Raw genomic sequence first — 27,691 nt, 5'->3', positions numbered from 1 at the left:
TGGTGACACGATTCAACTGTCTGTAATCAATACATAATCGCATCGATCCATCCTTCTTCTTGACAAACAAAACAGGTGCTCTCCACGGAGAAACACTCGGACAAATATATCCCTTATCCAGCAGATCTTGCAACTGCTGTTTCAATTCCCTCATCTCTGACGGTGCCAGACGATAAGGTGCTCGGGATATAGGCGTAGTTCCTGATACTAGATCAATACCAAATTCAACCTCTCGAACCGGGGGAAAACCAGGAATCTCATCAGGGAATACGTCAGGAAACTCGCTGACAACCGGTAGCTGATCAATACCCGGACTACTCGCAGACATATCAACCGCATAGATGAGGTAGCCCTCCCCACCTGACTCCAAGACATGACATGCCTTTAGAGCCGAAACAAGTGGCATCGGAGGTCGCGCACCCTCACCATAAAAGTACCAGCTATCACCCTCAACGGGATGAAACTGTACCAGACGCTGATAACAATCCACAGTAGCGTGATACAAAGTCAGCATATCTATTCCCAAAATACAATCAAAATCCGTCATCGCTAATATCATCAAATTAGCCGATAACACATTACCCTCAAATTCCAGAAGGCAACCCATCACTAGACGCTTAGTTACTACCTTCTGCTCTAACGGAGTAGATACAACTAAATCCATATCTAATGATACGTAAGGTAATCTATGTCTCTTAACGAAGCGACTAAAAATAAAGGAATGCGATGCTCCAGTATCAACTAATACAAGTGCAGGAATACCACATAACAAGAAGTTACCTGCCAACATGCGATCGCTTCCCTCCGTAGCCTGCTCCTGAGACAGAGCAAACACCTGCCCTTGAGTTTGGGGACGATAACCAGAAGAACTCTGTGGTGCTGGCTGCTGACGTGGAACAATAGAAGCCTGAAATCCAACCTGTGATCCCGATCCACTAGCAGAACCCATACGCTGAGGACAATCTCTCCGCAGATGTCCCTGCTGACCACAAATATAACACGCCCCAGTAGCTCTCCGACATGAAGCTGCAGGATGCTTCCCACCACAGTGGCTACAAAACTCCTCCTTCTTCTTCTTCTTCCCAAAGCGGAAAGTACCTCGTGAACCACGAGAACCAGACGAAGTTGTAGGAGTAGAAGAAGACGTAGGTACAGATGGCACAACAGATTGAGCTCGAGGCTCAATAAATCCACTAGGCTGTGCTGGCATCATCAACTGTCCACGCCTGTTGCTGGTCTCCACAAGACGGCAACGGTTCACCAAAGTCTCATAAGACATCGGGTCATCACAGACGACAACCTGAGAGTAGATATCTTGGTTCAGGCCTTGCAGAAAGATATCATACTTCGACGCATCACTCGCATTGATATGAGGACTGAAAGGTAGCAGATCAAGAAATCGCTGCTGATACTGATCAATAGTCATTGATCCTTGCCTCAAAGTAAGCAACTCCATAGATCGTGCTTGGCGAACAGCCGGAGGAAAATATAATTTCTGAAACTCCCGACAGAAATCCCCCCAAGTCACCTGTCCTCTCTCAGTACATGCCTGAGCAACTTTGGCATCCCACCAAAAACGTGCTCTATCCTCTAGAACGAATTCTAGAACTTCCAGTTTTTGCTCCTCAGTATACTCGAAAGCTCGGAACGTGCTCTCAAGTTTAGACATCCAGCTTCTAGCTTGTTCAGGATTCTCGCCTCCCACTAAGGGTTTCGGTCCTACCTGCATGAACTTATTAATAGTATAGCGACGTCGACCCTCATGAGGACGATGTTGATCATCCTGATGATGATGGCGACGATGATGATGACCACCTCCCTGGCCAACACTACCGTGACTTTCGTCAGCCATATCCTGAAAAGAATTGCACATTAAAATCCCAAATGCGCAAAAATTACTCAAGACTAAACTAAATCCCAAGTACTAATCCCAAAATCTATGCATGCTCTGATACCAAAAATGTAGTGACCCTGCATGGTATCACCTACTAACTGGCAGCTAATAGCATGCATTAAACTTAATACAGCAAAATAACTTAACAGAGTAAGACACGCGGAAACAAAACCATAATTTACATATCAGCTTAGTAACATAATTCAGACTTAAATCTGTAGTGATACAACCAAATCGAAATCTTAAACAGTAAACATTATACAGCTATATCGAATCCTGCTGTATAATAAAATCATCAAGGCTCCTGTTCCCTAGTCCTGCCTTGAACTACCAGCTCCATCCATCCTGCGACCTGCCCCATGGAATAGGGTGTCCAAGATAACAACTAGGACGTGAGCGCTACGCCCAGTACATAGACATGAGTAAACATATGTATATAATGCATGCTACATGATGACTGGTAAAAGATCATCTGAAAAATCATGCTAAGAACTGGCTCCATATGAGTGCTGCCACCGCACGGATCAACCTCTGGGTGCAACCACACTCGTCCAGTACACCAGAGTAGACAGGCATAAATGCCCCCGCCGTCGCGGTACTCTCAGTGATAGACTATCGAGTATAGAGCTGAGCGGCTCTATAATCAGGTATAACAAGGAATAGACTCAACGTGTATATGCACATGACATATGAGTATAGAAAACGATAAATCATACATCATGCCATATAATAATGCCAAATAAATGCAACATATAAACATGTATACTCGCTGGCAATCTCAGTCAATGTGTACGTACCTCTAGGCTAGTTCAAGTATAATAGGATCCTAGGTTCCAAGCCTATATTCAAAAGTTCACCGTATCACTACATAAATTCTATAAGCCTTAACTAAGTTAATAAGTACTCCCAAAACTTAAATAGATTCCCGAACCATACCTTCGTCCGTAGTTAGCCCTTTGAAGTCGCTAGTCCCGGATGACTATAACCACACCTTGGTTATTCCAGAACCTCTATTATAACCGATAGGTCCCTCAAGTGTATATCTCACACTATATAACTGAATAAAGAAACTCGGGAATTCGTAATTCAGAAATGAATCTGAGAAGCCCTATTTATAGGCAAATTTCTCGGTCAGGATCGGAACTTCCGATTTCGGGATCGGAGCTTCCGATCCAGCTCATTGCGTGCATGTCTGCCACGCCAGGATCGGAACTTCCGATCTACAATCGGAGCTTCCGATCTGCTCTATGATCGACACTTGTCAAAACTCGCGACTGAGTCATCGATCATTTCTGGCAGCTGGGGATCGGAACTTTCGTTCCGATCGGAGCTTACTATCCGGGATCGGAACTTACTATCCGGCCCAAAATTAAAAAGCCCAAATTTTACTTCTGAAGTCCAATAACACTCCGAAATTGGTTAAATACCAACCCTTAATCATGTTTAACATATTATTATCTTAAAATTGTATCTGGGTTACTACACTCACTTCTATCAATCTCACTCCCAAGCTAACCAGGACGACTCGGTCCAACTCCTGATCCTCCTGTAGCCAAGTTACACATACAAAACAAAGACAACAACCGGATAAACCGGTTAAAAATATAATTTTTAAGTAAAAGAAACAGGCATACAATATCAGTTAAACATTCCACCTTGAAATGTAACATTCATCAATCAATACAAATGAGAGTGGATGTATGTATGATTTCAAACTCGGGACTATCAAGTCAGATAATCGAAATGTCAATCAGTATTCGGTTGGGATCCCGGGGCCAAGTCTTCACAACAACTCACCGACATACCCATTCGGGGTGGATGTCGTTCAACTCAACCTCTAGAATTCAGAGCAACTATAAGAAGTATTCTGGCACTTGAAAAAACTCGAAATCCATAGCCACTTCAATATAGATCCCTAAATCATCTATATTCAAAACGAATCGAATAATCGGCTCAATATGAATGCAAGTGTAAACGAATAACCAGTCAAGTTCACACATACAAATAACATGCAGTATGTGATTTTCGGGGCTCGAGAATCAATCAAACTCGAGTATTCAACCCCATTCGAATCGATGTAATCTTTTACCTTTTCTCGAAGCTTCAAGTGATTCCTGTCAACAAGAGATAACTCGATTCAAACTCTAAACAATTCGAAACTCAAAGTCGATAAATCAAACAATCTATACCATCTTCCAACTCTTCGATTGGTAACCGATCTCCAAGTCCTCCAATTCCAATCTCTAATCAACTGTCAAAACATCGAGACATGGATTCGATATCAACTCGGAGTTCAAACTCAATCAAATTCGATATACAAATCAAACCGAACCAAAACCGATAACTCAAACTCGATTTCGACGGCATAACGACTATAAATTGACTATCCAGAAATACAAACCATCAAACAACAATCACCATAACTCAATCATCATCACAATCCATCAAAACAACTCAAATCCAACCTCAATCAAAATCATCATTTTTGAATTTTACCTCTAAAATCATATAAAATCCAAACTTCGTTCTTTTTCCAAACCGACTTCGAATACACGATCTATACTAGCTCAAGAACGACATACTCCAATATTATCAAATTTTGACAACTCAACAAAATCGAAGTTCAAGAGATCGTAGCAAAACTTACGTCTAAATGAAGCCCTCGTTGCGGTGATCGTGAATCTCAACTCGGAATGAAAATCTAACGGTCGGATCGAGCGAACGGACGAAAAGAAAAGATTGGAAATCGCCTCTCATGGCTTCCGGGGAGAGAGAAATCGAGAGAGAAAGGGTAGGGGAGGAAGGAGAGGTATGGGGGAAGACTTGTCAACCAAGTTGATGATATAATATATATAAATTCCAACTTTTGCATTTCATTCCTTTATTTCTCCAATCTTGCAAAGTAACCCCCTGCTAAATATCAAAACGATCCTCAATCACTAAAAACTCTGATTATCTCGATTAAACTCAATTATATAAAAAAAAATCTGGGCATTACAATTCTCCCCCTCTAAGATTCGATTTCGTCCTCGAAATCTGACAGATCACAGACTGAACAAAACAAAACAAACTGAAGACTAACTCACCTCAATCAAATAACTCTGGAAATTGCTGCCTCATATCGGATTCGGTCTCCCAAGTTGCTTCTTCAACTCTGTGACGACTCCACTGTATTTACCAACGGAAACGACTTGTTTCTGAGCTGCTTCTCTTTTCTGTCAAGAATCTGAATCGGTCGCTCGAAATAACTCAGAGTCTCATCAAGTTCGGCCTCGTCCGGCTGAAGAACGTGAGACGGATCCGGATGATATTTCCGTAGCATCGAAACGTGAAACACATCGTGGATGCCTGAAAGAGACGGAGGAAGAGCAATCATATAGGCAAGATCGATTATCTTCTCCAGAATCTCATACGGGCCAATGAACCTCGGCGACAACTTTTCTCTCTTCCCAAATCTGACAGTGCCTTGGAAAGGAGAAATCTTCAGAAACACACGGTCTCCCTGCTCGAAACACAGTGGTCTGCGTCTGACATTCGCATACTTGGCCTGTCGATCTTGGGCTGTCTTCATTTTGACTCGGATCAACTTCACCTGCTCTGCCATATCGCGAATCATATCTGGACCCAACTCAGGTGATTCTGAAATCTCATCCCAAAATAACGGAGATCTGCACTTCTTCCCGTACAAAGCTTCAAAAGGTGTCATTCCAATACTCGCCTGGAAGCTGTTATTATACGAAAACTCCACTAGAGGCAAGGACTCCTGCCAACCTGATCCAAAATCAAGCACTACAGCGCGAAGCATATCCTCCAAAGTCTGGATCGTACGCTCGGACTAATCTTCGGTCTGAGGGTGATACGTTGTGCTCAAGTGCAAACGAGTACCCAAGACCTCCTGCAAACTGTGCCAAAATTGAGAAGTGAACCTCGGATCTCTATCTGATACTATCGACTTTGGCACGCCGTGCAATCTCACAACCTCTCTGACATACAACTCGGCCATCTGATCGTGACGATATGTCATACGGTATGGAATGAAACAAGCAGATTTCGTCAACCGGTCAATCACAACCCAAATCGCATCACAACCTCTGACTGAACGCGGTAGCTTCGTGACAAAATCCATGGAGATATGATCCCACTTCCATTCCGGAATAGGTAAACTGTGCAATAATCCACCTGGTTTCTTCCTCTCGGCTTTCACTTGTTGACAATTCAGACAACGGGACACAAACCTCGTGACATTTCCTTTCAATTGCTTCCACCAGAACTGAGTCTTCAAGTCGTTATACATATTTCGACCTCCAGGATGAACACTGAACCGACTGCAATGCGCCTCTCGAAAAATACGTTGTCTCAACTCAGAAACATCGGGCACAACAATACGGCTATTCACAAATAACACATCATCCCTGACCTGAAACTCTGACTGGTGACCTGATCTGACCTTCTCTATCGAACTCTGAATGCTCGGATCAGATCTCTAAGCCTCTCTGATCGATTAAAACAACTCTGGCTCGGCCTGAATCGCAAAAACTCTGATGGATCTCCTATCGGTCTCAAACTCCAAACCAGAAGTACAACAGTCTACAATCAATCGAGTGACACCAATCGTAGAAAGAGACAAAGAACAAAGCTTCCGACTAAGAGCGTCTGCAGCTGCATTCGACTTTCCAGGATAATACTTGATCTCGCAGTCGAAGTCCTTAAGCAAATCCATCCATCTCCTCTACCTCATATTCAGCTCGGACTGAGAAAACAAGTATTTCAGGCTCTTGTGGTCAGAAAATATCTCAAGCGACTCGCCATACAGGTAATGGCGCCAAGTCTTCAAAGCAAAAATGATTGCAGCTAGCTCGAGATCATGGATCGGATAACGAGTCTCGTGAGGCTTCAGCTGCCTTGAAGCATAAGCTATGACGTGCTTCCTCTGCATGAGAATGCATCCAAGACCACGGTGAGAAGCATCGCAGTACACAGAGAAACCTCCAGTACCTGATGGAATAGACAAGATCGGAGCGCTGGTCAATCTCTTCTTCATCTCAATGAAACTAGCCTCACACTGTTCGGACCAAACAAACGGTGCATTCTTCTGGGTCAACTGAGTAATCGGCTTTGCAATGGAAGAGAATCCCTCGATAAATCGGCGATAATACCCCGCTAAACCCATGAAGCTTCGGATTTTTGGCACTGATGTCGGTCTCTGCCAATTAATAACTGCTTCGATCTTACTGGGGTCCACAGATATTCCATCTCCCGATACAATGTGGCCTAAGAAAACCACTCGGTCCAACCAAAACTCGCACTTCGATAGCTTATCATACAATTGTTCGGCTCGCAAAGTCTGTAATACGATTCTCAAATGCTCGGCATGATTAGAACGGTTCTTAGAATAGATCAGAATGTCGTCAATGAAGATGATGACGAACTCATCTAGATACCGCTGAAAGATACGATTCATCAGATCCATAAAAACTGCTGGAGCATTGGTCAAACCAAACGGCATGACTATGAATTCGAAATGCCCATATCTGGTTCTGAAAGCTGTCTTAGGCACATTCTCGTCACGAACTCTCAGCTGATGATACCCTGATCGCAGATCTATCTTCGAATACACTGAAGAACCTTGCAGTTGATCAAAAAGATCATCGATTCTAGGTAGAGGATACTTGTTCTTGACCGTCGCTTGGTTCAACTGGCGGTAGTCGATGCAAAGTCGCATAGAACCGTCTTTCTTCCTCACAAAAAGCACTGGTGCACCCCAAGGCGATGCGCTAGGTCGGATGTATCCCTTGACAATCAAATCTTCTAACTGTTCCTTCAATTCCTTCAATTCTAATGGAGCCATTCGGTAAGGTGCTTTCGAAATAGGCTGAGTACCTGGCGCAAGTTCAATGCTAAAATCGATGTCTCGAATAGGCGGCAAACCAGGAATCTCGTCTGGAAAAACATCAGGAAACTCGCTAACCACCGGTATCTCGGACAACTCAGGGCTAAACTTCTGAATATCCAAAGCATAAATCAAGAATCCCTTTGCTCCTTTCTGAAGTAAACGAGACATGGTTAACACCAAAATCAAAGGAATTTTGGATCAAGAACCCTTACCGAAAAACTTCCAATCATCTGCCATCTCAGGCCTGAAACGAACAACTTTCTGAAAGCAATCTACTATCGCCCTATACTTGGTCAAAGAATCAATCCCGAAAATACAGTCAAAATAAGATAATCCAAGAACGATGCAGTCAATCTCAATCGAATTCCCTTTGGATTCTAACACACAGTTACGGGCCAATCTCACCGAAACAGTCTCTCCACCCAAAGGTGAAGTAATAGAAACAACATCAAATAAAGGCTCAACAATTAAATCATGCATCACAACAAATCTTTCAGAGATGAAACAGTGAGAAGCACCTGTATCAATCAAAACAAACGCAGGATAACCAAAGATCGAACAGTTACCTGCTATCACGTCATTCGGAGCTGCATTGGCTTGATCCTCTGTCAAGGCAAACACCCTTGCCTGTTGTCGTGGAGGTTGGTTCTGGTTCTGATTACCTCCCTGACGATTCTGTTGCTGAGGCGGAAAGGAATGGACTGCAGAAGCTGATCTCTCGGGCTGAGCTGGCGGTCGTGAAGAACTTCCGCTCTGAGCTCTATCGGATCCTCGCTGAGGACAGACTCTAGCAAAATGACCCGGCTGCTGGCAGATGTTGCAACTACCAAACACGCCTCGACACTGATCACTCAGATGACGTCCTCCACACTTGCTGCACGAAGCTCCAAAAAACCCAGAATTCTGTCCAGAACTGAACTGTCTAGAGCCACTGGAACTCGATGAATTGTTACCAGACTTCTTGAAATTCTTCCCCTTCGGCCGATACTGATCTCGCCTGTTTCTGCCACTGTTGCCTCCTTCAACCCTCTGAGACTGATTCGGCTACTGAGAAGGTTGGTACTGATACTGAGACTGAGACTGCTGCTGTGACTGAAACTGAACAGGCTGATTCTGAAAAGATCTCTGCTGCTGCTGAGGAGCTATCTGATTTCCTCGTTGCATCAAAATCCCAGCTTCGGCTCCCTTAGCCTGGTCCATAGCATCTGCGAAGTTTTTGGGTCTCCGGGTATTGACCAAGGTAAAAATCTCAGGATTTAAGCCATTGATGAAATGGTCGGCTTTGGCCTCTTTGTTATCTGCGACGTGAAGTGAAAACCTCAAGAGACTGTCAAATCTGCTCACATAGTCCTCAATACTCAAATTCCCTTGCTTCAAATTCGCAAATTCGGCACCTTTATACTTGCGGTACGAGACAGGGAAGAACCGCTTGAAGAACTCAGTCTTGAATAATCCCCAAGTAACAACGGTGCCTCGATTCTCATTCGCCCTCTTGGTCGTGGCCCACCATTTCTTGGCAACACCCTGAAACTGATGACTGACTAACCTGATTCTGCGGTCATCGGTATAGTCGAGGGAATCGAAGAGCTCATCCATATCATCTAGCCAACTCTCGCAGTCAATGGAGTTCTCGGTACCTGTCAAGGTAGGCGGTCAGAACGATCGAAATCTCTTCAGTAGAGTCTCCATCGGGGTTGCAGTTGCATCAAACTGATCCATTCCAGTACTACCCTGATCATTCTGAGGAGTTATAACTGGCGGAGGATTCTCAGTAGAAGGAGGAGTCAAAGGTGGTTGATTCCTTCTCAAAGATCATCGCGGTGCCATCTAATATCAAAGGGTTAGGATACAATATCTCAAACTCAATCTCAATGCCTCGGTATCCAAAACTCCGCTCTGAGAACTCATGAATCTCAACGATATACAGTGACAGATATATATCACATAATTCATGCTTTATAAATTAAACCACAACTCATGTAATTCAATTAATCCAAGAATCAATAAAGCATGCTCGCACATAAATAAAAAAATAGTCATTTAATTAAATCAATCACATGCGAGAATTCAATTCATGCGGACTCGATCTACCCCGCTAACTCTAATTCAAAATCCAAGAATCTTATGGCTTTGATACCACTTAATGTGAGACCCCATTTCTAATCTTCTAAACTCGAATAATTAATCATAATCGAACACAATAAGCCGCGGAAAACGAATCAAAATTTATTTTTTTTTTAAAAGAAGCCTCGCGCCCGCGCGAGAAGGGAGCTCGCGCGCGCGCGGGCAAAATCTCCCGAGCCTCTTCAAACTTCTCGCGCGTGCGCGAGGTGATGCCTCGCCCGCGCGCAGGCAAAATGGGCAGAGGGGTCGAGGAGCCTGCAAAAATAACCAACAATGCTATTCTAAACATTCCAAGTTCAAACATAATACAAATCAATATTTAGAACATGCCAAATCTAGGTTCTGCCCAAAATACAATAACCAGTCGAGTTTTATAAATGAGTTCCACCGACTCAACAAAACTAACACAAATCCAAAAAGACTCGACCCTACGACCCGGAGTCTCATTTCTATCAATCTCACTCCCAAGCTAACCAGGATGACTCGGTCCAGCTCCTGATCCTCCTGTAGCCAAGTAACACATACAAAAAAAAGACAACAGCCGGATAAACCGGTTAGAAATATAATTTCTAAGTAAAAGAAACAGGCATACAATATCAGTTAAACATTCCACCTTGAAATGTAACATTCATCAATCAATACAAATGAGAGTGGATGTATGCATGATTTCAAACTCGGGACTATCAAGTCAGATAATCGAAATGTCAATCAGTATTCGGTTGGGATCCCGGGGCCAAGTCTTCACAACAACTCACCGACATACCCATTCCGGGTGGATGTCGTTCAACTCAACCCCTAGACTTCAGAGCAACTATAAGAAGTATTCTGGCACTTGGAAAAACTCAAAATCCAAAGTCACTTCAATATAGCTCCCTAAATCATCTATATTCAAAACGAATCGAATAATCGGCTCAATATGAATGCAAGTGTAAATGAATAATCAGTCAAGTTCACACAAACAAATAACATGCAGTATGTGATTTTCGGGGCTCGAGAATCAATCAAACTTGAGTATTCAACCCCATTCGAATCGATGTAATCTTTTACCTTTTCTCGAAGCTTCAAGTGATTCCTGTCAACAAAAGATAACTCGATTCAAACTTTAAACAATTTGAAACTCAAAGTCGATAAATCAAACAATCTATACCGTCTTCCAACTCTTCGATTGGTAACCGATCTCCAAGTCCTCCAATTCCAATCTCTAATCAACTGTCAAAACATCGAGACACGGATTCGATATCAACTCGGAGTTCAAACTCAATCAAATTCGATATACAAATCAAACCGAACCAAAACCGATAACTCAAACTCGATTTCGATGGCATAACGACTATAAATTGACTATCCGGAAATACAAACCATCAAAAAACAATCACCATAACTCAAGCATCATCACAATCCATCAAAACAACTCAAATCCAACCTCAATCAAAATCATCATTTTCGAATTTCACCTCTAAAATCATATAAAATCCAAAATTCGTTCTTTTTCCAAACCGACTTCAAATACACGATCTATACTAGGTCAAGAACGACATACTCCAATATTATCAAATTCTGACAACTCAACAAAATCGAAGTTCAAGAGATCGTAGCAAAACTTACGTCTAAATGAAGCCCTCGTTGCGGTGATCGTGAATCTCAACTCGGAATGAAAATCTAACGGTCGGATCGAGCGAATCGGACGAAAAGAAAAGCTTGGAAATCGCCTCTCATGGCTTCCGAGGAGAGAGAAATCGAGAGAGAGAGGGTAGGGGAGGAAGGAGAGGTATGGGGGAAGACTTTTCAACCAAGTTGATGATATAATATATATAAATTCCAACTTTTGCATTTCAGTCCTTTATTTCTCCAATCTTGCAAAGTATCCCCCTGCTAAATATCAAAACGATCCTCAATCACTAAAAACTCTGATTATCTCGATTAAACTCAATTATATAAAAAAAAAATCGGGGCATTACACCTGGGCTTTGAGTTTCACTGATGTGGTCATTGAGTGTCAGACCTGCCCAAACTTTGAGTTCCACTGATGTGGTCCTTGAGTGCCAGACCTGTCTGGGCTTTGATAAAGAATGTTCCCAAAAAGGAAAAATTTCAGTAGGTTCCATAAAATAGAACTGACTCTTCCCATGGCACTGTTCCAAAATAAAATTGTCGTTAAACAGGACTGACCCTAAAGCAAACAAAACAGGACTGACTATTGCAGAACAGAAATAAATAACACAAAAAGACCAGCTGGTTAAGGGCCAGCTTAGTGAACTTTGGATAACATGAAGAGGCCCGAGCCAAGCTACTAGGGATAGTATTTTTTCAAATGTTGAGCATTCCATGGCCTTTTACCCTTCTTGCCTTCGGCATCTTCCAAGTAATATGCAGCTATTCCAGCTTTTCCTATCACTTTGAAGGGGCCTTCGTACTTGGCCTCTACCTTTCCTCTTTCCCCTGGGTGTTGTATTTTTCGCATAACCAGGTCTCCCTCATGAAAAACCTTAGGATATACTCTTTTGTTATAGGCCTGTGTCATTCGTTTGCGATAGGCTGTGAGCCTAATTGCAGCTCGGGACCTGTTCTCTTCTAGTAAGTCCAAATCCATTGCTCGCAGTTCTTGATTGTTTTCCCCATATGCCATTATCCTAGCACTTTCTTGTCCAATTTCTGCCGGGAGAACGGCTTTAGTTCCATACACCATGCTAAAAGAAGTTTCACCCGTACCGGATCGAGTAGTAGTTCGATAGGACCACAATACGGAAGGGAGTTTGTCTGCCCATTTTCCCTTAGCTGCATCCAGTTGTGTCTTAAGAGCTTGGACTATCGTTCTGTTGGTAACTTCGACTTGTCCATTCCCTTGCGGGTATGCTACAGAGGTGAAAACCTATTCGATCTTCATTTCCTGGCACCATGCTCGAACTTTGGATCCATAGAACTGTCTTCCATTATCTGATGCCAACCTGCGAGAGATCCCGAAGCGGCACACTATATTTTTCCATAGAAAATTGAGCACTTCGTTTTCTGTAATTTTAGCTAGGGGCTCGGCCTCTACCCATTTAGAAAAATAGTTGATCGCGACCAACAAAAATTTTTTCTGCCCCGTGCTAACAGGGAATGGTCCTATAATGTCCATTCCCCACTGATCAAAAGGACAAGCAGCCACAACTACCTTCATGTATTCTGCAGGTCTCCATTGTAGGTTAGCATGTCTTTGGCAATTATAACATGCATTAACCAGATCTGATGAGTCTTTCCGCATAGTAGGCCAGAAGAATCCCGCCAGGAGTGCTTTTCGAGCTAGGGCAAGACTGCCCAGGTGACTGCCACAAGACCCTTCATGAATTTCTCGTAGTACATAATTAGCCTCGTCAGGACCCAAACACTTTAACAAAGGCTGAGAGAAAGATCGTTTGAACAGGATTTGATCGATCATGACAAAGCGAAGAGCCCTTCTTTTTACCTCATTTGCTTTCTTACTATCGCTTGGTAATTCTTTCTTGGTCAGATACTGATATATATCATATATCCAATCTCCTTCCGGTACCTGAGCTATAATATCATCGAGATTTTCCAACTGAGAAACAAGCTCCCGGCCTGGAACAATGGGATCGGGCCGGTTGCTGTGGGCACTGGCTAGGCGGGCCAAGTGGTCTTCCTTGATATTTTTAGTTCGGGAGATGAGCTCCAAGTTCAACTCGGTGAAACCTTCTTTGGCTTTGTCTAGTGCTTTGACATACCTCAGTATCTTCCCATCTTTGCATTCAAATTTCCCGTTACTCTGTTGGATTGCTAATTGGGAATCGGAATACAGAATAGCTCGGGAGATACCCAAGTTTCGTGCTGCTTTGAGCCCAAGTAATAATGCCTCATATTCTGCTTCATTTTTTGAGGCTTTGAAGTCTAATCTGATTGAAATATTAGTTTCTTCACCCCAAGGGGAGATGATCAAAATTCCAGCTTCGCTCCTGGACTGACATGATGACCCATCTACAAAAATCTTCCATAGCTCTTCTTGTTCTAGTTGAACTGTCTCTGCCAAGAAATCAGCTAGGGCTTGAGCTTTTATGGCTGTCCGAGGCTCAAATTTGATGTCATACTCACTCAGCTCTGTAATCCATCTGATAAGTCTCCCCGATGTGTCTGGATTGGTTGCAATTTTTCCCAGAATACTGTTGGTGAGCACGGTGATGGGATGTGACAAAAAGTAAGGACGCAATTTTCTTGCAGTGATGACTAAAGCTAAGGCAAGCTTTTCCTGGGTTAAGTAATTGAGTTCGGCTCCCTTCAAGGCATGACTCACAAAATAAACAGGCTGATGATTTGTTCCGTCCCTCCTGACCAGGACCGAACTGGCTGCTCGGGGTGTGACCGCCAAATATAAGAACAGTTCTTTCCCTTGGGTAGGCTTATTCAGCACAGGCAATTGCTTTAAGTAAGCCTTCAGGTCCTGGAAGGCTTTCTCACTTTCCTCATTCCATTCAAAAATTTTCGTCTTTCATAGGGCCTTGAAAGAATGGAGGCTTTTATCTGCTGATCTGCTTATAAACCGGGCCAGTGCTGTAATTATTCCCGTTAATCTCTGTACTTCTTGTATATCCTTGGGGAGCTCATGGAAATGATGGCTTGGACCTTTTCGGGATTAGCTTCGATTCCTCTTCTTGTAACCATGTAACCCAGAAACTTTCCAGCTTGAACTCCGAAAGTACACTTGCTGGGGTTTAGCTTAAGCTAATAGTGCTTCAAAGTCTGAAAAGTTTGAGTTAGGTCGGTAATGAACTGGTCCGCAGTTCGGGTCTTGACCAGGATATCATCTACATAGACCTCTATATTTTTGCCGATTTGTTGCTCGAATACTTTGTCCATTAACCTTTGGTATGTAGCCCCAGCATTCTTGAGCCCAAAGGGCATGAGCACGTAACAATATGTTCCTATTGACGTCACAAAACTCACTTTATCCTTGTCCTCTTTAGCTAGTGGGATTTGATGATATCCTTGATAGGCATCCAAGAAGCTGAGCAACTCGTGTCCTGCTGTTGAATCGAAAAGTTGATCAATTTTGGGTAACGGATAACAGTCATTTGGGCATGCCCTGTTCAGATCCCGAAAATCCACACACATGCGCCATTTACCAGAGGACTTTGGCACCAGAACTATATTGGACAACCAGGTCAGGAAATAGATTTCCTCAATGTGTCCAGCCTTGAGTAATTCATCTACTTGTTCCTTTATTACCATGTATTTTTCAGGACCGAAGTGCCGTTTATTTTGAATAATAGGATGACAACCCTTTATCACATTGAGCTTGTGCTCTGCTACTTCCCGATGGACCCCTACCAGGTCTAAAACTGACCATGCAAAAACGTCTTTATTTTCTTTCAAGCATTCTAGTAGCGGTTGCTTCAACTGTGCTTCAAGGGTGCGAGCAATTTTTACCATCCCAAAAGGAGGTGAGATCATGATTTCCTCAATTTCTTCCTCAGCACTGACAGATGCGTCCTCTATTAGGTTGACCTTTTCCATGCCAAAAAGCCCAGGTCTGTCGACACTATCAGTCCTGGTCACCTTTTGCTCTATTCTGACCTCCTCCACATAACACTTGCGAGCAATAACTTGATCACCTTGTACTTCACCAACCTCATTACCAACTGGGAACTTCATTTTCTGATGCAGAGCTGATGCAACAGCAATGAAAGTGGTCATGGCAGGTCTACCCAGTATGGCATTATAGGCAGATGGAGCGTCTACTATAATGAAACTCACAATCCTGGTCTTGAAACCGTTGTTTTTTCCAAGAGTTAGGGGTAGATGCACTAACCCAACAGGTCGGATTGCATGACCCGTGAAACCAAAGAGTGATTTTACGACGGGCTCCATCTTATACTGTCCTAAGTCCATTTGATTTATTGCTTCTTGGAACAGAACGTTGACAGAACTGCCTGAATCCACAAATATCCGGGCTACATCATAATTTGCGACCATGGCCCTTATTACCAGTACATCATTATGGTTGCTTGAAACCCCTTTCAAATCTTTCGGCCCAAAAGAGAGGGTCGGGCCAGTATGAACAATCTGATTTTCAATCTCCATATTTATTAATTTTTTGCTGCTGGTTTTCCTAGCTCGATTGGAATCTCCATCAGTAGGGCCTCCAAAAATCATGTTGATAATTCCTCGAGCAGGCGGGGCCGGTCTTTGATGAGCTCGGTCATCCCTGGGCTGGTCTTGATTTGGATGATTGAAATCTTCGTGGGGAGGGGCAGTCCTGGCCCTTTGTCTTGACCTTCCTCACTGTCCCCTGTTCGGGCGATACCCCTCTTGACGGGTCAATATATTTTTTAATTCAGAATGTTGTTGTATTATCCTTTCAATCTCTTGATCTAATTGACGACAGTCCTCCGTAGTATGCCCATACTCATTGTGAAAGTGACAATATTTATCTGATTCCCTATTTCAAGGTCCCTTCTCTGTCCATGGAGGCCTTTGTGTGAGCTTCCGATTGTCACAAATTTGTAGAGCTCGGACTTTTCTCATGCATAAAGGAGTGAAAGAGGTGAATTCTCCTAACAACGCAGGTCGGAATGGCTGTCCCATTCCCGAACTACTGCTCGAAACCCTATTGCTCTTTGGACTTTTTGGCCGCTCTCTCTTCATAGCTGCTCGCGAAACTTGTATTTCTTCCACGTTGACATATTTCTCATGTCGAGCCAGTAACTCCTCGTATGTTTTTGGGGGCCTCTTTATTAAAGATTTAAGAAAGTCTTTTGTATCCAGCCCTTGCATGAAGGCACTGATGAGCAGATCTGGCGTAGCCATGGGTACTTCGAGAGCCAAGCCACTAAATCTGCGAATATATGCTCTTAAATTTTCATGTTCCCGTTGCTTGATTGCAAAAAGGCTGAAAGTGGTAGTTGGATGTTTTTTACTACTAGCAAAGTGATGCAAAAAGGATTTAATAAAATCCTTAAATTCCTTGATTTCCCCAGGGCATAGCGTATTGAACCATTGCTGGGCTGGTCCTATGAGAGTAGTAAGGAAAGCCCTACACTTGATCTGATCAGAGTATTTATGCAACAGAGCTGCATTCTCGAAGTGTGCTAAATGGTCTTCAGGATCTCCTTTACCATCATACTCCCCGACGTGAGCCAATTTAAATTGTTTGGGGAGGTCGGCGTCCAATATCTCCTAAGTAAAAGGAATGTTTTTGGTTGTGATAGCTAGGTACCCGGCCTGCTTCTTCCTTAGCTGCTCCATCTCTTCCTTCAACTTTTTGATCTCCTCGAGGTGGGCATTATGATCGGGGTACGGGGGATTGGTCTCACCCCTTTCCGTCAAAGCCCTCTGAACAGCCTGAGTTACTAATTCCTCTAAATTTGGGCGATCTCCATTCTGATTAGCCATCGAAACTCTTTTTCTTCAAATTCCCACAGACGACGCCAATTGATGATGTCGGAATTTTACCTCGGGTTCGGTCTGGTAGAATGGATCCTCCAACTCCTTAATGAAGCAGGTCGGGTCGGGCACCACCAAAATCTGCACACGCAACAGCTAGGTCAAGGGGCGCCGAAGGTGTTTTCGGCGTGACCCCTCCGATGCCCAAGTCAGTGTCTTGAAGGCAGAGGGTACGATTAATGCGAAAACGAGAGTATGAGTGCGTGAATAATGAGTAAAAGTGAATGTGTGATGAATAATGAATAGTAAGTAATGAATAAACACAACCATAATAGTACCTGTATTTATAGGACAAATAGAGTAAGTTACCTAGTCGAATTATAACATGTCCTGGAGTAGGACTCTTCATTCATTGGTCCGCCCTTGAGTTTATCTCTATCTCATTCATATCTGTGCAATGGTCAAGCATATCTTGAATGTATTCGCGTCCCACTTGAACTAGAAAACATACCAAGCCCATTGGGCCCCAACTCGGGTCGGCCCATTAACAGCAGCCCAGGTCTTGACACGCCCTAACAGGTAGAAAACTGGGCTGAACCTTATATATAATAATAATCCAATAATTGGGCCAACCCTCTTAAACCCATAATGAACGGGTCAGGGTTAAAATAATTTTCCGGGGTATCATAGACTATAGTTGCATTGGTCATCAATATTTTATTTATATTTTTTAAAGTTTGTACAATATTTCAATTTATTAAAAATATAAAAGTATTGAAAAATATAGTCAAATATGTGAATGTTTTACTAGAACGGTCAGACAGACCAGTCCATGACATAAGGCGGGCGGAACGGTCTGCCATCCAGAGGAATGACAATCCATCACCCAATCCAACCCAAAGTGATTTGCGTGTTCGGAGGCTAGTCAGTTAGTAACCCACAAAAAATAAATATCCTTATAATTAATTAAAATTTTTGTTTCATAAATAAAGAGGTATAAAAATATATAAACAAAACTTCTACATATTGATTTCATACGCATTTTATATTAAAATAAATTAATTAATATACAAAATTCACAATTTTCATTAAAAAAAATACACATACCATCCATAAGACAAATTTTTTTTAAATTATTTAATTTTCTTTCTAGACCCACGGGCCAACCCAAACCCATCTCGGGCTGGCCCATGACCTAGGCGGGTTGGCCAACATTTAAGAGTGGTTATCTTTTAGAAACAAACTGTATGGCTCCCTCCCATTCGGTTAATGAGATACTACACTAAAGATAATATCCAAATCATGTATCTAATAGTTCATATTTGTACACATAGACATAATTAATGATATATTGTTGATGTGGCAAATCATGAGACATTAGATTTATCATTGGTGTAATATCATATGTTAGGTTGAAGACAACCGTCCCATTCCCAGTCCGGGAACCCAAATCTCTCTTGGTGGAAAAAAGTGTGGAAGCTCCGTATCAAAAATATTGAATTTTTGTGTGAGACAGGGGTTTGTCAATGTTTACATATTTTCATACTCTTTGGAAGCAGTTCGGGCTATCCAAAATATTGAAGATGATATAGGTCCAGATGGTTTATTGGCTTCGGAAATCAAATTTTTGGTTGGGCATGCATCTTATTCTTTCTTGTCGATTCATCATATGCAAATGAGGGGGCCCATCTTTTGGCAAGAAAGCTTTATCAATGTCTTCCAATGTAGAATGGGTTCATGGTTTATATCCTAGTTGGCTTAATCTTGTTGTAAGTAAAGACTCTTTGGTCTAGTATTGCATTTTCTCTTCAAAAAAAAAAAGATAGTAAGATTTATAACTGAATAGTACATATGTGTAATATTGGTAGATGAGATCCTAGCATATGGATAATACTCAAATCATGCATTCAACGGTTCGTATTTTTACATATAGACGTAATTAATTATATATTGTTGAGATGACAAATCATGAGTCATTAAATCTATCATTGGGGTATTATCTATATGCTATGGTTGAAATCTACCGTGTAATATCATGCGTTACTGTTTTATTTTTGAATTAGGAGACAACTAAAAATAGCAATTAATGGCAAAGGAAAATAAATTCATACAGTTTCTGTAGCACTCCACGACACTAAAAAAAAAAAACAAGTAAAACAAAATAGTAAAGTAAACAATTGTTTTCTAACATTAATGGTTGGCCATAACATGATGGCGCATCATTTTATATTACAGATTTACAGCTATTGTTTAGAACTTAAAGTTGACCACAAATATAGTAATGGACGAAACAAAACATGATCTGTTGACTTAATGTTTGCACATTTCTGTAATACATCAGATCCCTTGAATTTGTGTATTTCACAACAAAAAACAGAGATGGGTGCAGAATCTGCTGCTGTTCAAGTTCTGTTGGAGAAGCTGATTGCTGTTGCTTCAGAAGAAGTGGGAGTCGTTCTGGGCTTCGAGGATGAACTGAAAACGCTGCAAGAATCATCGAAAATGGTTCAGGGGTTCTTGGAGGATGTATCGAAGAGGTGCATTCAAGATGACGAGGCTTTGAAGCCGTGGCTGCAGAATCTAGATGATGTGGCCTTTATAATTGGCAACTTGCTGGACGAGGTGAATTACGAGTTCATTCGTCGTCAGGTTCGAATGAAGATGAAGCTATGCGGCTCTCTGATCTCCTTCTCTGGTTCCGTGGCTTTTCGTAGGAAAATGGGACATACGATGAAGGATGCGAATGCGAGGTTGAAAAGAATCAATGAAGATGCCAACAGCTATGGTCTGCAGCAGAGATTAGCCGATTCGGCTGTTTCTGTTCCTATTGTGATGGAAACTAACTCGTTTGCAGTTGATCCTTTTTTCATTGGTAGAGATGGTGTCGTATCCACCATCGTCCATGATATGATCGAGTCCAACGTCGAATTGGTGGTCTCGGTGGTTCCCATTGTCGGGATGGGAGGGTTGGGAAAGACCACTCTAGCTCGGAATGTTTTCAATCATAGTAGCATACGGAAGGTTTTCAGTGAAAGGATTTGGGTCAGTGTGTCGAAAAAGATTGACAACAAAGGTTTGCTCGTGAAAATCTTGGAATCCTTGTCCAAAAATTCTGTCCAAGAATCTCTAGGGGAGGAAACTGTCTTGGAACAAATTCGATCCAAGCTGGAAGATACGAGATATTTGCTCGTACTCGACGATTATCTGAGTGACAAAATGCTTGAATGGGACAACTTCATGAATTGCATGAAGGGAATCAGTCCAAAGAGGGGGAATTTCATCATTGTTACCACTCGAAATCAAGACGTGGCATCATATGTGGGAACACATACGGTTCCTTCTATAGATTTCTTATCTGTTGATGACTGCTGGTCGATAATTAAGGCAAGAACTTTCCCTAGCCAACCAGTTCCAGGAGATTTTGAAACTATTGGAAAGGAGATTGCGCTTGCTTGTCAAGGTCTACCATTAGCAGCCAACGTGGTCGGAGGAAGTTTACGAGGAAAGGGAATAGATGATTGGAAGTCATTTCAACATGAAAGTGGGTTTTCAAAGTCCGGTCCCACTGATGATTCTGTGTTGAAAGTATTAAAGATCAGCTTTGATCGATTACCATCTTCATTACTTAAAAAATGTTTTGCATATTGTTCCATTTTTATAAAGGGGGAAAGGCTAGAGAGAGTAAGATTGATCCAACTTTGGATGGCAGAAGGGTTGCTATTTGAAAATAGTGATGGACGTGGTGATCAAGTGGAGATTCTAGGCGACAAGTTTTACAATATTCTGTTGCAAAATTTTTTCCTGCACGAGCCAATAATGGATAAGTATGGCAGAATCAAGTATAGCAAGATGCACGATTTTGTTCATGACCTATCCTGTTTGGTCGAGAAGGCAAAAGCTCATAATGCTGAAGATTTTACTCTTCGAGTAAGATATTTACCAGTCGACTTAGCAGTCGACTTAGTGCACATTATCAGGGAGCAGAAAAGTTCTCCGCGAACTTTGTTTCTCAGCAAATTCCAGGCGACCAAATACATTTACAATTTGTTCATAAATTGCATATACTTGCGTGTTCTTGATCTACATGGAACAGGCATTGAGGAATTGACAAGTTCAATCGGCATATTGTTACATTTGAGATTTCTCGACTTGTCTGACACTCACATAAGTAATTTGCCGCGTTCTATTTGTAAACTTTTCAATTTGCAAACTTTAAGGCTCATTCGTTGCTGGAGCATGAGGAAGCTTCCAGAGCAGCTGAAGTTTTTAGTTGGGCTGAGACACTTGGCTTTTTCTTACCTTGGACATCATTTACTTTACCGGATGCCACCTAAAATGGGGAACCTAACATCTCTTCGAACACTAAGCATTTTTATTGTGAGCGACAAGGAGGGATGTCGAATTGATGAGCTGGGATGTCTAAAGAATCTAGAGGGGAAACTAAGGATATGGAATCTTGAAGAAGTGAGTGATAAAGAGGAATCCAGGAGAACATGTTTATCAGAGAAGCAAAAAATAGAACATTTAAAGTTTGTGTGGAGTGTTCGAATCCAAGATATGGAAGGAAACAACAATGATTGTGAAGTGCTGGAAGGCCTCCAACCTCATCCAAATTTGAAGGCTTTAACCATTAAAAATTTCCGTGGAGAACACTTTCCATCATGGACCATGAAGATGACCGTCGAACAAGGCGGCGTTCTCCACAAACTCATCAAGATTGTCCTAATAGATTGTGAAGGTTGCCAAGAAATCCCAACACTCGGTCATCTGCCGCTTCTCAAGATGTTGCGGATGGACAGACTAAGCAACGTGAGATCGATAGGTCCTTCATTTTACTACGAGGATGATTCAAGCAGATATGTTGTGCCGTTTCCATCACTTGAAAGTTTAACACTAAAGGATATGAGCTCTCTGAGTGATTGGGTTGAAGCACCGAATACGGGGGCAACAGCCTTCCCCAGGCTTGAATATCTGAAAATTGAGAGATGCAGGTCCATGATGACCGGTCCGAGTCACGATTTTCCATCTCTTAAAAGATTGTATATTTCTGATGTACGCAGCGAAGTTCCTTTAGCAAATATATGCAAGAAAGTAAGCTCTCTCGCGGAACTGGAGATCACCAGCAATTCAGACGTGCCCTCCGACCTTGTCGACATGCTGTTGCGAAACAATCAACAACTCCAGGCACTCAAGATATCAAGATGTGACAACCTAACACAAGTCCGACTCCCGGATACCCTCACGTCTCTTGTTCGGTTAGAAATATCTTGGTGTCCTAATCTAGCCTCAATTCGAAATCTCAAAGGCCTCTCTGCTCTTCAACACATGGTGATTAGGGAATGCGACGAGTTGACGGAGTTGCAGGCTGAAATGCAATAGTCAAGCACGTCGCTCCATGTTTTGAATATCTCAAAATGTCCAAAACTGAGGAGCATACCCATTGGAATGGATTGCCTCAACAAGTTGAGAGAGTTAACGATCGGTCCCTTCTCCGAAGAAACAGGTTTGAGTTTGTTGAATGAGAGTCTCAAAGGCTCACATCAATTACTCGATACATTAATATTATGTGGAAACCGGAATTGGGAGTCTCTCCCTGATAAGCTGCAGCATCTCACAGCTCTAGCTCATTTACGAGTGATTGGTTTTGGAATAGAAGCTGTGCCTCAATGGTTTTCCAACTTTTCATCTCTGGAGAGATTATATTTCTTTGATTGTGAGAAGCTAAGGGATGTCACCTGCGTGCGACGCCTGATCACCGGGTTGAAATTTTTAAGGACGAAATAAATCAGAGCAGCCCCGAGATGAATATGAAATAATATACTCATGATCAGGTACAATTACTTTTATATTTTTTAGGATCCTTGTTTTATCATGTAATGAAACTTCCACGAATTTATCAGTTTTTAGTTATACATGGATTAAGTATTAACCTATTCATTCCTATAATTCATATTTTTTTGTTTTTTTTCATGAATGATTTAAAGATATTCAAGAGATGAAGAAAATAAATATAACTTGTTCGATGTAAAATAGTGTTACTAGCTAGCTCAACTCATTAAAGAGTTCATTTATCAGAAAATTTGTATCTTTGCATTCCGCAGATTCATTTGGTTGTTCCTAAATATATTATTGTGTGCATATATAAAAATCATGGTCTATCTCGCTATATCAGAATAAGCAATAGTTATGAGGCTTCGGCGAGCATTCGGGTTTGGCTTTCCAATGTGTTGTTGCTTCGTTTTGTGGTCCATACGAGGGGTCAATAGGCCTTATGATGTTAGTTCGTACCGGAACCTGTCTCTGTATATATTTGATTTAGCTTGTGTGCTTATGCGAATCGTGGATGTGAACGTTTCTGATGCTCTATTTTAACTTCATTTTGTTCAGATTTTCCTGTTAACATTGGTGGTTTGAGTGCTTCCATGGAGTTTGATGATTCAGTATTTCAAGTGTTTCTTGTCGTAAACAATCATAATATAACCCGTGATTAATTGATATCGATATCATGTGTGTTCTATGATTAACTCTGCTTGTCTTTATGTGAATTGGGGTAATGTGAATTGTTTTTGATGCAGTTTTATTGTATAAACTAATGAACAGCTTGCTTACACTTTTTTGATGCATTTACGTAGCAGCTCCGGGATCGAATCCGAAAGACAGGATCAAAGTGCCTAAAGAATCCTGTTAAAGCAATGAATCCACGGTGGAATCTTTTCAAAGAACAACTGAGGAAGTTGTTGAAAGCCTTCTTTAACATTGACATCTGAAGTATAGCAAACTCAGAAACAAAAGCAAACAAAATGTGATATCTCCCAAGTATTTTGGGTTTTTATTTAGTTCACCATTGTACTGATTTCTTTTCTATGATTTTGTTCTTTTTTTTATCAATCTTTCATTACTGATTTGTGTTTTATGATCAGAACCTACACAAATTGTGTTTGATAGGCCCATAATTTTAAGGGCCTTGGACTCTGACTCTCTCTGCAATTTGCGCCGAAAACGCAATAGAAATTTTTTTCCAAGTAAAGAGCGCAGTGTTTTGGTTTCATTTTGGTAGTTTCGAGTCGAAGAACATAGATTAACAAGGAAAGTGCACGTGCGCTGCACGTGGATGACTAACGGTTGAAAACATGATCACGAAATTTAGATATTGTTTAAATTCGTTTAATAATATTATTTTTAGAAGTATTTATCAATTTAAATAGAGCAAAACACATTATATTAAAAAAATGTGCATTACAATAAATCATATATATTCACCTATCCAAATATGACACTTTTCAATCCATGTTTTTGTGTGATCTTGATGTAAGGACGACTCTCTTCAAGTCCAAAAAAAATACTTTATTCGTCCTAATTATATAGACCTATTTTTTCACACGTATTAAGAAAAAATTATTGTGAAACAAATTTTGTACAAACTCCTTATTCTATCCCTATTTAATGTATACAAAAAATGATTGAATAATTTTTAAGATATAGTTAATAAGGGTATATTAGTCAATGAGTGTAATAAATATTACTATACATTTGAGACAAAAAAAAACGTGGCGTATATAATTTGGACGGATAGAATTTTTTCCATTAAATTAATACTAATCATAAATAAAACCAATAAAAATAAAGGTAGTGCTACATGTACACGGATTTTTATACGTTCAATTACACATTACACTTAAAATTACATGATTATTCCAACACTTTATTTGAAAAAAAAAATCTTTCAAAAATAAATCAGGGATAATCATGTAATTTTAAGTGTAATGTGTAACGTATAACTCTATGTGTACATGTAGTATTACCCTACAAATAATGTAGAACCGATTGTACGGCGCTCACCAATAGCTATAGCTGGTGGTGATGGTGCAAATCTGGTGGTGATGATGCAACTCAAATATTTTAAACAGCACAACAACTAAAGCTCTTTGTCTCGAAAAATTTTCTTAATTTAAAAAATGATCATATTAATGTTAAAATAAAAAACCTAAAATTGTTATTAAATTCAATATCACTCATGTTTGTGCGAAATTTTCAACCATTGTCCATTTAAAACCTTTCTCTATTTTTTTAGAGTTACATATTATACATAATTAATTTTATGTCATAATGAGTCTTCTGTAATTTAATATTGATGAATATTAATTTCATGAAAAATAAAATTTCTCATGATATGAATTAAATAAATATGTGTAATAAAAACACATATTTTAAAGGAAAAAAATATAATATGTATTTTTTAAGAAAAAAAAGAATCAAACGTCATATGTAAATTTTTTTCCCTATAATTAATATTTATTATAAATATTATATTATATATAGTTTACAATAAATTCAAAAGTAGAAAGTAATTTATATCATTTAAAACTTTTCATTAATTTTTTTTTCTATGAATAAACTTAAAATAAATCAAACTAATAAAACTATAATGCTAATAAATGTTAGAAAAATTTACAAAAGCACACTTAAAATCCACATGATCTCAATACTCAAATTCATTAGAAAGACACTCGAAAAAAAGACATATATTGTTATATTTTAAAGGGCACATGTGGATTTTTTTAGTGTTTTTATTTTTTTTAATCTCTTTATTTTACTTGTGGCTATTAGGCAAAAATTATATGTAAAGGTTGAAAAACAGAAAAATATGGAAGCCCAAAAAAAAAAATGTAGATGGCTTTATATCCTTAATATCGAAGTAAAAATCAAATACAAAAAATTGAATGACAAATTTATTTATATTTAGGAAGATGAGCAGGAAACAAAAATACATTAATTTCACAAAAAAAATGGATAGTTGGTCATAATAATTAACACACAATATTTACCGAAATAATTAAATGCAAACACATGCTTCGAATGCATCAATCAATAATCCTTTCATTATAAATCAAATAATAAAAAATTAGACCTTATTTTTTTCTTAGGAATATCATTTTTTACTAAGCACTCAAACTACAAGGTTATCAAATTTAGTAGAGTAAAGTATACTATTAATGACTGTATTAAGTTAGTGCAGAAAATGTAATAAACAACCGTATAACCACAAATAAATTATAGATAGAAGAATAATATATATAAATAAAATTGAAAATAAATCAAACTAATCAAATTGCAGTGCAAATAAACGTTAGACAAATTTACAAAATCGCATTTATAATCTACCTGTTTCAATACCCAATTTCATTGGAAAGAAACTGTTGGATTTTGAGATACAAACAATCTTGATTTTGATGATAACAAAACTTGTTATTATGTTTATAACATATTTCATCAAGTGTTTGAGTTGTAGATCAAAGATGGAAGTTTTTGAGTTGGAACCCAAGTTACTTAAGCTGGCACAGTTGATTAAATCGATCATATCTCATAGCTCGATAATCCAAATGACTTGAAGCTAAAACGATTGGAAAGCTTACTCAAATATCTACAAGTCATATTTCAGACAAAATCAGTTAAATCGGACGTTATCTAAGCGAAAATTTGGTCGCAACATCGAGCTGGATGCAAATCAGATAAATGTTATAGTAACCAGATCAAACATGACCATCTCTGGTATTTTGGCTATAACTTACAGCTCGCTTATCCAAACAGGACGATTCAGCATGCGTTACAAATCTAAGAAAATGATATACAAGTCATCTTCACAAGTCAATGCCTGAATTAGAGTTTAAGAAGCTGATAAATCGAGATGAAGTTTCGAATTTTGCACTGAAATTCTGCATAACAGAATTTCTGACACTACTTAGTATTTCGAGTGTATCTCTCTCGTACAAACTCGAAATTGAGTGATTCTTAATTTCGTGGAAATCCAAGAGAAAGGGCTACATCTTTTATGTTTATTACTTTGCCATCAGATCAAACATGGCTAAACCAGATCAAGCGAATAAGACCAGATCAAATTTGCTCTATACCAAATCAGTTGGACAAGACCAGATCAAATTCGTACCAGACCAGATCAATCAACCAGGCTGATGAACAGTAAAATCAGCTCAAGTTGAGAAAAATTCCAGCAACTCAAATATGACCGTTGCTACTACGAAAAGTGTCCAGAAACTTCCCAGGCGGTCATATTCTTGAATCTAACGTTCAAATCATTCTTGGAGACTTTAAATACAACACTTTGAAGATCAAACACAAGTTGGGGCATGAGATTAAAAGTGTGGGCAACCTACTTAAAAAATCGACTAGTTGAGAGCATTGCCCTTAGTGTGAAAAAAATCATCATAATTTTTTAGCGTTAACAACCTAGTTTTTCACACACAAATCACTCACAAATATACAAGAGAGATGAGCTTCAAAGATTAGTTGAGTGAGTCTTAGCACAAAGACATTAAAGATTGTGTTTGTAGTCTAAACATAAGAAACGTTAAACATTATGCAGATTGTGAGATTGAGGCCTACTATCAAAT

At 40.2% G+C, this 27,691-nt stretch overlaps 3 protein-coding genes across 4 annotated transcripts; 1 reads left to right on the top strand and 2 right to left on the bottom strand.

The window, feature by feature from the left end:
- Positions 1–12,201: 12,201 nt before the first annotated feature.
- On the bottom strand, positions 12,202–12,597 carry LOC140879070 (uncharacterized). The gene has a single exon (XM_073282711.1). It carries the CDS (start codon positions 12,595–12,597, stop codon positions 12,202–12,204), a length of 396 nt encoding a protein of 131 aa, XP_073138812.1.
- Positions 12,598–12,780: 183 nt separating this feature from the next.
- LOC140879069 (uncharacterized) lies at positions 12,781–14,564 on the bottom strand. Its single transcript, XM_073282710.1, has 2 exons — positions 14,526–14,564; positions 12,781–14,343 (listed from the first exon to the last, which is right to left on the bottom strand). Exons 1-2 carry the CDS (start codon positions 14,562–14,564, stop codon positions 12,781–12,783), a joined length of 1,602 nt encoding a protein of 533 aa, XP_073138811.1.
- Positions 14,565–19,593: 5,029 nt separating this feature from the next.
- On the top strand, positions 19,594–24,280 carry LOC140882521 (putative disease resistance protein RGA3). 2 transcript variants are annotated; one of them, XM_073288573.1, is made up of 2 exons: positions 19,594–23,116; positions 23,921–24,280. In XM_073288573.1, the coding sequence occupies exon 1, from the start codon at positions 19,599–19,601 to the stop codon at positions 22,662–22,664; it is 3,066 nt and encodes a 1,021-aa protein (XP_073144674.1). In that variant the 5' UTR covers positions 19,594–19,598; the 3' UTR covers positions 22,665–23,116; positions 23,921–24,280. The 2 variants fall into 2 exon arrangements, with proteins under 2 accessions (XP_073144674.1, XP_073144675.1); XM_073288574.1 differs by having other exon boundaries at positions 23,918–24,280.
- The last annotated feature ends 3,411 nt before the right edge of the window (positions 24,281–27,691 follow it).

This window comes from Henckelia pumila, chromosome 2, assembly GCF_033568475.1.
Source record: "Henckelia pumila isolate YLH828 chromosome 2, ASM3356847v2, whole genome shotgun sequence".
Lineage (NCBI taxonomy): Eukaryota > Viridiplantae > Streptophyta > Magnoliopsida > Lamiales > Gesneriaceae > Henckelia > Henckelia pumila.
The sequence above is the reverse complement of the archived record's forward strand: the minus strand, read 5'-3'. Positions and strand labels throughout refer to the sequence as shown.

Excerpts from the sequence above, each read along its gene's own strand:
- LOC140879069 (XM_073282710.1), bottom strand. The coding sequence starts at position 14,564 with ATGGTTACAAGAAGAGGAATCGAAGCTAATCCCGAAAAG. Across the intron at positions 14,344-14,525 it reads TCGAAGCTAATCCCGAAAAG|GACCTGAAGGCTTACTTAAA; the intron begins GTCCAAGCCATC and ends AAAGCCTTCCAG.
- LOC140882521 (XM_073288573.1), top strand. The coding sequence starts at position 19,599 with ATGTTTGCACATTTCTGTAATACATCAGATCCCTTGAATTTGTGTATT.
- LOC140879070 (XM_073282711.1), bottom strand. The coding sequence starts at position 12,597 with ATGGTGTATGGAACTAAAGCCGTTCTCCCGGCAGAAATTGGACAAGAA.